Here is a 12,681-nt window from a genome sequence, read left to right as displayed (position 1 = left end):
ATACCAAGCGCTGAGTTCTGACACTTGGCTCACTGCCAGAGGAGGGATGCTTTTCCTAAGGAGGCATATTTGAAAGTTTCAGGATAAAAAAAAGAAAAGGCAAAAGGGATGGAGACACACAGCAAGAGAGAGAGCGAGAAAGATTGAGGGAGAGAAAATCTCAGCTTCAGAATCCGTGGCTGGGGAGTGATCCCCCTTGCCTCCTTTTCTTCATTCAACACAACATGCAGTTTCTCTCTTTAACTCTTACACACCTCCTTTTCCAAGTGCCTCCTATTATCCCTCTCATCTCCTCCCCTTTCTCTCCTCCCCCATCTCCTCGGCCTCCTCCCTGGTGGCTGGACAGCAGTTTAAATGGACATTCAATCCCAATCAGGGAGCACTCCGGTAGCTCGCTGGGCCGCCGAGTCCTAAATGGAGGGGGAAATGGATACATTAGGCGTCTGCGGCGCGCCCTCCATCGCCGCTGATAATGGAGTGGTAATGGTCAAGGAGCCGGGGTTGGAGAGTGTCTGAAAACCTGGACTCCCCCTAGACGCACACAGTCAGAGAGTGATGTGTCTGAGTGTCTGGACAGACAGACTGAAGGAAAGATAGACAACCACTCTGCGGACATTTTCCTTGGATGTCATGCTCAGTTTGGGAAACCTAAATGCTGCTTTAAAGTCATCCTGCTGTATTCAAAGTTGTGATTTTTAAAACTGTTGTCGAGCTCAAAAATTCTAAAAATATTTTTTCTGCTTTTGAATAATCTTCAGCTGAAAAGACAATGGAAATCTGGAGGTCTGTTGGCCCATATTTCATGTTTGAGCGACATCATTTGATAACCCATTAGCTTGATCACACACTCTAGCTAGTAGCTAAAAGCTCATGTCGTTTTGATAATAATGCTACAAAATACAATGGAAAAGTTGTAGATGCAGTTTATAGCTAACATTACATTAGCTAATAGACACTTACAAGGTATCATCTTAGCAAGGAATTTACTTTCAAGCCATGTATTAGCGATTAGCTGGAAGCCTACTTCCGTACTTCAACTATGCTAGCTTACTAGCTTATTTAAAGCTAAATTGATGTTGTCTACGGTAGTGATTTACTTGCTCACTAACATAATTACTTTAGTATTAAGAACATAATACTAAAATACTAAAGTAATGTAAGCTAGAAAGAGTTAAAATGAACACGTTAGCCAATGGTGGTTTAAAAACGATGTTTGACATTGAAATAAAGCCTAACATCAAACCAACAGACTTTTCAAACTTGAACCCAAATCAACATAGGGCTACATATCGGAGTGGAGATCAGTCATAAAAACTGCTGCACTCGGTCAGAACGCAAAAGGGAGGAAAGAGCTGGAGCACTGAAGGGACAGCTTTGTTTTGGTCTGAGTTTTAGATTTTCCCAACCTGGAATACTGCAATCCTATCACCAGAGCCAGGCATATGTTTGTTAGGCGTTAATTATCAGCTCTAATTTTTTATTTGCCATTTTTAAGATGGACCTTCATTTTGAAAACTGATTATTGAAACGTGTAGCCTCTGTTAAATTGGGTTTTTGTCAGCATCTAAACCCTGTTCTTACATGGAAATCCTGGTCCTGTTAAAAAAAAAAACATAAGCAAACACATACCGCCTTGTAAACTTTAAAGAGCTTATTGAATAACAAGCCAAAATGCCTGTTACTGCTCCTGTTAGTGCTCCAGTGTGGAGCACTGCAGATTTTTCAAAACAGACACGTGAGTAAGTAAGACTTAGTTTTCCAAGTCATCATGGCCTCTTAAGATCTCAACTTTGTACAAACAAATTAACAAAGTTAGATTTTTTATTAGCTGTGGCCATCTCTGACTTTCACTGCGTTTGAGCGACTCATTCTAAGCATGACATCAGAGGAGAATGGTTACAGTGTGTACATGGTGAATATAGGAAGACAGCTAGGAGGGCTGACTTTGAGTGCTCATGTGACAGGGAGAGACAGGAAAAAGAAAACTTTTTTAAATGTTAAATGTGTTTCTGAAAAGGGGGAAGAGTGCCCAATGGTCAGGCGTGACATCAAGCAGGAAAAAAAGGAAAAGTTGTGACAGACAGCCAGAGGCAAAGACGAAGAAAAGAGAAAGAGGGATTGGACTGCCAGAGAGAGTGAGTTTGGGGCTGTTAGTGCCCTCCGTTATTACTTCCATCTCCCATTCCCAGAGCTTTCAGAGCTGCTCCGCTCTGAGCTGATGTGGGCTGAAATCTGCCGCTCCCTGTGGCCCGGCACCAGCTCAGGATCAACACAAGGACAATGCCTGGCAGCTGTGTCCTTAATCCAACCCACTGTCCAAAGGTTCATCATTTAATAGCTCTAAAATATAGAGGATCGACTCTGTCTAAGTGTTCCTTTTTTATTTAAGTGCTTAGGTCATCGGATATCATTAATAAAATAACCTTATTTTAGCTGCAGTAATTTAAAAACCTGCTCAAAGGCTTTATTTACCTGTCAGCTGCCAAGAGAGAGTGTTTCCCAGATAACAGAAATCTATGTTCAATTTTAAATACAAAGACCTCTAGGTTGCAATGGACTGGTGTCATATTTATCATATTGTATCTTATAGTTACTGAAGTGTTTGATTACCTATTGTTTCAGTAGTGGATACAAAAGGATACCAGGGGATAGGGTAAAAAATAACATGCAGAAAAGTATACAGGGGTCAGAGAAGAACCCGGGCGGTCTGCTTTAAAGACGATAGCTTCCCTATGCGGAGCGAGCAAGCTGTCCGCTAGCCAGGGAAAACGAGCTCCTTCCAAAGCTACAGGAGATGTACAATAAACAGCTTTCTCTCAAACAGACACTATTTCTTTAATTGATGAGGAAACCCATCAACTTTCCCCAAATAACTGATGAAAAGATTTCATCTTTTAAATCATGTATACAGAAATAGACTTCAAACTCACAGGAAATCAAAAAATGTAGGCATTGAGCAAAGTGTATGTCCTGGTTAACCTTCAGCCTGGCGTGACCTGTGTTTGTCACTGTGTTTAAACAGCTGATTAAGTTACAGTAATTAAGTGTTGCTGTTATTTAGCCCCCCCCCCTCCCCATAAGTCATAGTCATAGCACGTCAGCCAGCCTCTTAGACTCTCAGCTGGAGTGTCAGATAGACAAGCTGATTAGCCATCAAGTTAAACTGCCAGCATACTCAGCCCACCAGCAAGCCAGCCAGCCAGCCAGCCAGTCAGTCAGTCAGTCAGTCAGTCAGTCAGACAACATTAGTATGTATCCTGCCCTCAAACTCTGTACTCAGTTCAACACACGGCAGCCAAGAAGGCACAGGACTGTGTGTGTGTGTGTGTGTGTGTGTGTGTGAGGAGGGGGGTGTTTTGACTGAGCGAGAGGCCACTTTCAAACAGTTGCGTTCTCAAGGTCTGCCGGGCTTGACCTTTGGACCTTTGGACTGCTTGTGGGACTTGGAGGGGTGTGTGTGTGTGTGTGTGTGTGTGTGTTTGTGTATGTGTGTGTGTGTACTTGGTGCCTGTCTGCCAGCCGTGCAGAGAGTGCAGCCTGCAGGGCCATGTGGAACTCATTTAACAGGAGAGCAGAGGAGTGCGTGTACGGCACATGAGAGGCAGAGGAGAGGGGAGGGAGGCTGAGGGCTCTGATTTGCCCTGGAAAACAGGCAGGCGGGCGGGCGAAGACGTAGGAAGCAGACAGAAAAGGCAGAGCAGCTGAGCAGACAGAAGCAAAAAAGGCAGACTAGAGGATATTTTCTCTCTAGGATAAAGGCTGAGATTCTGACAGACACCTTTTCCTTTTTCTATTTACATTTTTTCTGGAGCTCTTTCTGCTTTCTGCTACCCATCAGAGTTTTATTTTTTTTTACTGCTTTCAGCTTGTAAAATATATTGCTCAATCTTGGTGAGAGGGGACAGGCCTTGGAAGCTTTGCTGCCTGTTTTTCCCTCTTTAGTTTGTCACACCATCTCCTTAGCATATGTCCCTTGTTTTTTTTTACCTGCTCAGACAGCATGAATGCTCAGTTGGTGATATGAGTCACCACTATACATAGAACAACAGCACGATCAATAGAGAGGGGAAGAAATCAACAAGAGGGGACGGAATTAGAAAGACAAAGAGACGGGTTTGCTGAGACATTCAAACAGCTAAAAAAGACTTTAAAAAAAGAGATTGTGTGTGTGTGTGTGTGTCTGTGTGCCGGGTAAACAGTGTTGGTCAGGAGTGTGCCGCTGAGCTATGAGAGGCCTTGTCAAACAGAGCTCGGTATTTCCTTTCACCCTTCCCTCTCTCTCTCTTTCTCTCTCCCTCTCTCTATCACTTTCTCTGCTGATGCATGATCTACCACTCTGTGGCATGTGGAAGGGGAGGCGTTGCTATGGCAACCCAAAGCCTGACTGGAGCGAGGTGGGGGAAGAAGGGAGGGAGAGTTGTGTGCACTGCACATCAACCCGGGGAGACCTAATGCACTGCCAACACACACACACACGCGAGCATGCAGCGAGTGATCAAGATTATAAAAGAGACTCTGTACAGGGACCTACTTATAAGGTTATGGAGAGCAGAGCTGGAGATATCAGGGGCAGAGCCGCACTAACTGGAGTCAATAAGATTACTGTGGACACAGCCGGACTGGGAGAGGCTACAGAAACACTCTAACAATGACAGATGAAAAAAAAAACATATTTCATCTTTGTGTGCTAAAACATGAAGCGAATAAACATTCTGGGTTGGTTTTCTGGGGGGTTTGGCAAAAACGTGTATGTTTTAATGAGCTTGTGGTTCCCGGGGCCAGTTCTTCTCATGAAATCAGTCATACATTTACTAGGATTACAAACCAGATTTAAACAAGAACTTCAGTATAATGACGCAATGGTGAATAGTAGCTAGGATTCACTCCTTAGCAAATGCTTCTGCAGCAGATAAAGCAAACAGCAGGTCATCATTTGCGAAATGCAAACTGACCCTGGAGATGAGAGTGACAGCTGTTTTCGTGGAATAGCTGTGCTGAGCAGCGTTCCTTGAGTAATGAGAGCTTTTGGCTCATATGTATACATACACTCTTCTGTTATCTCTCTCTACTCTACAATACAAAGAACAGAGATGTAGATTCACAGCTGTCGCAGAAATGGAGCAAATACGTACAGTAGATCTTCCTTTTGCTTTTTCAGTCCATGCAGTAATAGCCAGCTTGTTGCACAAGGAGAAGACCATACAAGGCTGTGACCTTGATGAAAACTTAGTCTACAATAGAAAAAAAACTGGTTGTTTGGGTGTTCTTTATGTTTGGATTTTACACTAAAGTGTTTTTTGTTTTTTGAGATATTGTTAGTTCCGAACCAGAAAAGGTTCCAGTATTTTTAGAAATGCCGGTGGACACAGGGATGCATTGAATGAATTGCTTTCAATTGATTTTTTTGAAATTTAATTCTTAAAGCACATTTTTCCACTTGTCAACTCTAAAACCTAATTCATTATGATAAAGTGAAAAATAGGCCTATTCTCTGTCTTACTGAGAGTAAGTCAAGAAGAACGATACCTCTCATGCCAGTGCTATAGTCCTATAAGGCTTTAGCTAGCAGCCTGTTAGCTTAGCATAAGATAAAGAATCAATAAAGCTTAAAGTTAATTAGGCTGTATTCTGCACTTTAAAAGTAATTGTATCAATCTAACAAAAGAGCAGTAAAAATTAAACTTTGTTTCACTTTATAGTGGTAAGCTGTGACAAGCTGATATTTCCAACACAGATGAAAGAAATATAGATCTTTTTTTCTAAATCTCAACAAGAAAACATTCTAACATAAACAAATACTTTAAACATTTTCACAGTATGTTTAAGATGCACTGACATGGACCAAAGCTTTAAGTCAGATTGGAATATGAGTGGAGGTAAACCATGATCTTCATTTCTCCTCACAGATATTTTACTTTTGGCCACTCAGGAACATCAAGAGATTTGTTCTAAAGCCAGTCCATTATGCTAAAAGTGAGGAGGTGCAAGGCGTTGCCTTGCTTGGAGGGGGAATCTTTGCACCTTTCCGCGTCGATTTTGTCAAATACCCCGTTTCTGTTTGGCTGATTTTGTGTAAAGATGCTCAAAATCCTGCTTCAGAGCAGGGACACCAGGTGATAGCCAGGTGATAAGCAGCACCTGGTTATTGCCAGTTGAATTGCTTGGCTTTCAGACTCGAGGATTCAATTTCTGTCTCATTAGATCAGAGAAAGCACTATTTGCTAAACTCCAGGTGGGATGCCATATGCCTGTTTATTCAGAAGAGTAAATGGCACTTAGATGGAACGCCATAGAATATTTCTGATAGATTCTCAAGTTTTGATTCAAAATTGGTTAGCATGGTTATAAGGCTTCTTTTGCCACTCCGGTCATCATCAGCACTGTTTATTGTTGGCATGATTGACAACTTCTGGAGGAGTCTTAGTCATTCTAAACTTCTTACACTGAAGGTTGGAGCCCATTATGTTGCTGCAGCTTTGTAAACTTTGGCAATTTTTCTCCACTCTCACTCAAATCAGTGTCCTTGAAGGTTCACTGAGCGTTTCCCTTTGGTTTGATTCTTAACTGTGGGGTATGATTGAGACAGATGTGGGTTTGTTGAATTTATCTTCAGCTCACTTTCAAGTCTGAGCAGAAAAAGATTAAGGTTAAAGAAAATTAAATACAATACATTTTAGTGGAGCTTAATCAATTCTTTATTTTTCTTTGTAATTCAACCAAATATGCAGGTTGGACTTATTCTAACTTTCTAACTTCATAAAAGTCTTTAGAATAATCTACAGGAACAAGAAGAATATGTCATACAAACTTATAAAGTTGGTGGTATCTCCTTTTAAGGCCCAGCTGCCTGCTGTTCAGCCCACAACATCAAACAGGCTAGATTTAGCCGAGCCCAGCGGTCGTTGGTAATTGAATGATTCACAGCGGCCTTAACTCATTTATGACGCTTTCCCGCTCAATTTAACCTTGCCTTGCTCATCAATATTGCCCTGTTGGCCTCCTCAGACGCTCAGTGAAGTCTCATCGAGCTGCTCCCTGGTCTTATCGAGGTTTTGAAACTCTTCCTCTGCGTTTGCTTTGTACTATGAAACTGATGTGTGGACTGTTTGTGACTAACAGCAACTTGTGCCCTGTGTCCTCTCATTTAGTTCCCCGGGGTGTGATCCAAAATGGCGCCCGTGTCAGGAGCCAAGCACTCTTCCCTGTCATCAGACCCCTACCTGTAAGCCCTGTGGGGAGCAGAACCTCTGCCATCAGGTGGGTTAACGCTGCTCCTGTCCCTTTACCTTAACTCAGTATCAGCCAGGACTTTCCCTCACATACACTGACACACCCTCCTGCACACATACAGTAGCCTTGAAACAAACACAAAAAGCGAACACGCTAAAAAGACCTTGGATCAAATTTTCCACTACGAGTTTACATAACATCTTTATTGTGTCCAAAAGTCAGAGGCATTCACACGCTCCCCACTGCTCAGAACATTTTATCCAGGTGTGTTTATATAATGGTCTTACACGCACACACACACACACACACACATACACACACACACATGCGCGCACACACACAAACAGGTTTATTAGAGGGAGAGGCCTCATGATCCTTAGAACATTTGAAGCATGCATGGACATGCACATCCATGACAGGCGAGTAAAAGTATGATGTCCTGCTCTGCATAATGAATTAAACATACCCAAAGTCTTACCAAAGCTATGCGGTGAATATTTGATCACTGTAAGAGGTGCATGTTTTTCTTATAAGATATTAATATGCTGACCCTCTCATCTAAAGAGGGGGGCCGGTGTGTACAGGAGACAGGGCACACTGCTGAAGCTCTCTTTGATTTATTAGTTATCAGAATACACCTCTGCTCTTTCATGCCTAACAGAAGAAAGTGTCTGCGGACTAATAGAGCAAAATATGTGTTGCAACAAACTGCAGAAGCTGATGTATAGTGGACAGCGGTTAAAAGGCTTCGTTGCAGAATCCGAGTCGTTCTGAGGCGCTTTGACTTTAAAGCTTGCGAGGACCTTTATGTGCTGAGCAAGTTTCACAACCTCAGGGAGCATTAGAGCTGCTCAAAACGCAGTGTGTCATTTGAAAAATGCAAAGGTGGCAATGTGAAAATGAGTGTGCTCATTTCTGAACGTAAAGGCTGACTTTTTTTTCTGGAGATACGAGCTTTTAATCGGAGCGAAGAAATATGCACATTAGGCCCCGGAGGGAGCATTCAGGGTGATAGATGATCATGTTTTGTTTTGCTTTCAAGTCCAATGCAGATGTGCTAATGCTGCTGCAGTGGACACCTCGTATCAAGCTAATGCCATTTTATTTGTGTCACCGCTAATGGAGACATGCAGCTGAAAGTTCTTCACATACAAACGGAAAAAGAAGAAATGTGTCGCAAGACTAAAAAAAAATCTCAACAATGAACGACGAAATGTTAGAAATCAATAACTATATGAAGACAAATCATCAGTGTGACAGCAGAATACAATGTTCTCTCTCTGTTTTCTCACAGATCATCCCTGGGAGATTTTCTAAGCCGAGGACAGGATAGCCCATCCCGCTACTCTCCTCCGCTCTGCAGTGAGGACCTCCAAGACGACCATACCTACAGCACGGCCAAATCCCCCAGCAGGTTATGCCAGGATGACGACGCTTCCTCACCCCTGGACGACGACGACATCATAGCAGTGGAGATCGAATCAGACGTCAAACCTGAGCCAAGGGAGATCCCGCTGGATTCTCACGTCACCACTGCCGCAGCTACCTACATTTCACAGCAGCCCTTGCGCGGACAGAGACGTAGTTCAGGGGCGGGAGCTGGGACTCTGGCAGGAAGCAGTCTGCCTTGGACCAAAAACCGAGCAAGGGGCATCAGCGACACGCTGCCGCTGAAGAAGCGGCGTGCAGCGACAGTAGAAAAGCCCCCAGAAAGCGATGACGAGGAGATGAAGGAGGCGGCGGGGTCACTGCTCCACCTGGCTGGCGTCAGAGCCTGCCTCAACAACATCACAAACCGCACCGCCAAGGGCCAGAAAGAGCAGAAAGAGGCCCTGAGAAACTAAAAAGACACATGTAGAACAAGTACATAGTCATGCAAACATACACAGACGGTATACAGCTAAAAGCACGCACACACATTAACACACACTCGCATTTACGACACACAAATAGGTCAACAGGTATCGTTACTACAGCATAAGTCTCAACGGACATGTCTCATCTCCCTCTATCTATCTGCAGGGCATTAGGTGAATCCTACTTATTTGTGGCAATATCAAAAATCTATGTTTTCCTACATGTTCAGCAACACTAACATCAGTGGGTATTTCTCATGTGTCTTTGTTGTTTTTGTTGATTAAAAAGGGGATGAAAGCCATAAAAAAAAGCATGTTTTGTCACTAATTTGGACAAGTTGAACCACGACAAAACTGAATCACATTGAGAAGCGTACAGTACCTGAACACAGAGGATGGCTGTTTGTCTTACCTGTTTGTTTCAATGTGAATCTGTAGCAATCTAGCGGTGATGCCAGCGTCGGCGGCGGGAGGCGAAGAGAGGGGCCACAGTTTAACAAGAACGCTCTCTCTTGGGGCCTCTCGCTGGCATCACTCGCCTACATCCACGAGCACAAATGTGAGACTGTGCCAAAGACAAGCGACCAGGTTGCTTCATGTAGCCGATACGACAGCTGACAAAAAAAAAAAAATACACAGGAAAAAAAAAAAACCGAGAAGGCATAGTACTAAAGAGGAGAATGACCTTAAGTGTCAAAATAATTGTAAAACCCAATGTGATATATATTCATGCACTTAAGATTATTTAACGCCACTTATAATAGAAGCATCATGGGTAAAGACATGGTTTTATTTCAAGAGCACTCATAGTATTTAAGAATAGATATTTTAAAATAAAAAAATGGTCATGTTTATCACCATAGAGATGGATAGTGTGCCGGGTCTGAGGCAATATCTCCTTCATTTTGTTGTTGTTGTTGCATAATGTAAACGTCCCTAAAAACCTCCCCAGTATTTCTGTCCATAGACGTAGACACCTGGTATAGATATCATAGCTACCAGCAGCTACCACACCTTCCGTAACATTTGACAACGTCAAAGAACTATATACATGAACTGTGGGTTTAGATTTCTGTTTGTCTGTTTACCCTCACTCTACCCTCATAAAGATATAAGCAATTTGTCCCGTGTGGACAACTCTGTAAAAAGGTTAGAAAATATTTTATTTTTTTCCTTTCTTAATTGAAGCAATTTGACCTGCAGGACTTTCTCAGTTATATTGCATGGGTGCTTGTAAATAAGATAAAAAGCAAATCTTTTTTATTCAAAGATCATGTAAGATAAACGATGTATTTAGCATGAAGCATGACTTATTTTCATATAAACCTTGATCCTAGAGGAAAGAAAAAAAGTTTTGCCGCCAATTCTTATACCCGTGATTATATTGGAATTGTTTTGTTTTTTTGTTTTTGTTTCTTTGAATCTTTTGGGTTCCTTTATATTTTTCTGAGTGTGCTTTCAAAGACACGTCTTCAGGGAGGAATGTGGGAGATCACTCTGCAATTAGAGGCCCTTGGGTGCCACCCCTGGGCTTCGGGTTCAGGCTGGGTAGGCCGGCTGAATCTTCTCTTAGGGGTGGGCTTCCGTCTTCTTCTGCCTGTACAGTGATTTTTGGGTGTTCATTGTTAACCTCCGTGTTATTTCAGAACACATGTGTAGAGTGTGTGAGTTTGTGTGCCCAGGAACACACACCCTTTAACATTGTGCCTGCCTGCCTGCCCTAAGTACCTCTGTCGTCATGTCTCTGACATGCTTACATTATTTATAACAGTATTGTTTATTTTCTCTCCTGTGTGTAAATGTACATGTGTCCTTACTTTCCATCAGCATCGTTTTGTGTATTTGTGTGGATCAGATGGCATGGAAAACTTTGTAGGTGTCCTGAAAGAACCTCATATCTCCAAAAAAAAGGCTACTTGGGAGTTAAATTGAAAAGAGAAGAACGTAGGAGAGGGCTTTAATGATGAAAAAAAGATTTTTTTTTATTTACACTCAGTATTGTTTACCTTTGTTCAAAGGAATTACCTGCCAATATGGATATCATATTTTTCTCAATGGCCCAATCTGGAGATCCGAGGTTTTTATTTTTGTTTTGCCTTCCTATGAGGTGCTTGTGTATCTCACTTAGGGTCATGAAAACACTGACTTGATGATATTCACAGAGTTTTGACGTCTTTGCATTGAAAGTGATATGAACACTGCACTGCCATGATTCGGCATGCCTTTGCTGAAACGAGAATGCATTAAAGTGTTAATTTCCCGACACCACTCTGCAGAGTTGCAAAGTATTTAAGAGCAGCTTTTTAGGAGGAAACATAGGCCGGGTTTGTTTGTAGCAGCAGAGTCGGACACGGTTTGAGTTCAAAGCTGTTGTCAGAGAGCCACGAAGGAAAACAAGTGCATGTCCCATCCACTGGTACGGTCCTTTGCCACCTGTAGCATGCATCACCGACTTCGCATTTTGTATGGTATCCATGCCGACTTGTAAAAAAGGCTAAAGGAGAAGCTGTAAGTGTTCTTGTTGTGTGCCATCTGTCTCTCGTCTGATATCTGTCTGAGTGCCCCAGTGGCCCGGGTCAAGCACTCTGCTGTATTTGCGGTAACAATCCACTGTTGTGGTGACTAATAACGTGTTCAGCTGGCAAGAGGCATGTTGAGAGGGGAGGGTGTTGCCTTTGTAACCACCTTTTTTTCCCTCTGACTCACTCAGTGACATGCAGGAGAGATGAACTCCTGACCTCAGAGTCGTGAAAAAAACAGAGCAGCAGCACATAACTTGAACCTGGGACATTTTATAGCGTAAGAAATATACTTTACTGCCTGAGCAGCCCCTAAAACAAGAGTTTCTTCAGACCTGCCAAACATACAGCGGAAAAAAATGTCGCCATTCTTTTTTTATTATTATTTGCTGATGTTCTTATGCGCGTTTTCATTTTCTGTTTTGTTTTCTCTCTGACAAAAACTATCTACAATACTGCCATTTTTTTCTCTTCAGTGACTGTCTGAGCTAAATATTGGAAAGCCATAGGTTAGAGATGTCAAAATGCAAAACTGTTATTGATCTGTGAGATGTGATGCAGAGTACACCCAGGTGTTTTTTTTTTTCAGTAACTGTTCAACTCTCCTCTTTATTGTGCAATCATATTGCCAAAGAATGATTTCAAGACCTATTTCATCACTACATGTAAATATCAACGTTGTCCAATAACGTGGCAAAAAATATATAAATGTTGTTTTATTTTGTTTTCCATTTTCTGAAAAACTGCAATGATGTTTATGTGATGTATTGTCTTCCAGTTGGTTGCAATAATAAAAAATACAAGTTGCAGAAGAGTAGTACGGATGTTCCTTTTAGACTACGATCAAACATGAAAGCTGTAATCAAAGACAATAATACCCACATTGACTACTATGACACATTTAATAACAGCATCACTGATAGGGAGCGCACGTGGGCTAACCAAAGCAGCAATTTAACTATTTTTTTCCCTCTAAGAAATAATGGTTAAATTTAGAAGAAGGCTTAGAAGAAAGCACATCACCCTTTTTACGCCCCCTCCTTTTCACCACTTCAGCCTACAACACTAACCCCCCA

The 12,681-nt window shown here is 42.2% G+C and overlaps 1 protein-coding gene across 3 annotated transcripts in view; it reads left to right on the top strand.

The window, feature by feature from the left end:
- The window catches only part of LOC306821985 (forkhead box protein N3-like), a 61,176-nt gene extending 48,759 nt beyond the window's left edge, over window positions 1-12,417 (top strand). For all 3 annotated transcript variants that reach the window (XM_079340662.1, XM_079340664.1, XM_079340663.1), the window contains exons 5-6: window positions 7,149-7,257; window positions 8,525-12,417. In XM_079340662.1, the coding sequence (XP_079196788.1) occupies window positions 7,149-7,257; window positions 8,525-9,074 (659 nt within the window). In that variant the 3' untranslated portion in view covers window positions 9,075-12,417. The remainder of the gene's footprint in view (window positions 1-7,148; window positions 7,258-8,524) is intronic.
- Window positions 12,418-12,681: the final 264 nt, after the last annotated feature.

This window comes from Symphodus melops, assembly GCF_947650265.1.
Source record: "Symphodus melops genome assembly, chromosome: 1".
Lineage (NCBI taxonomy): Eukaryota > Metazoa > Chordata > Actinopteri > Labriformes > Labridae > Symphodus > Symphodus melops.
The sequence above is the reverse complement of the archived record's forward strand: the minus strand, read 5'-3'. Positions and strand labels throughout refer to the sequence as shown.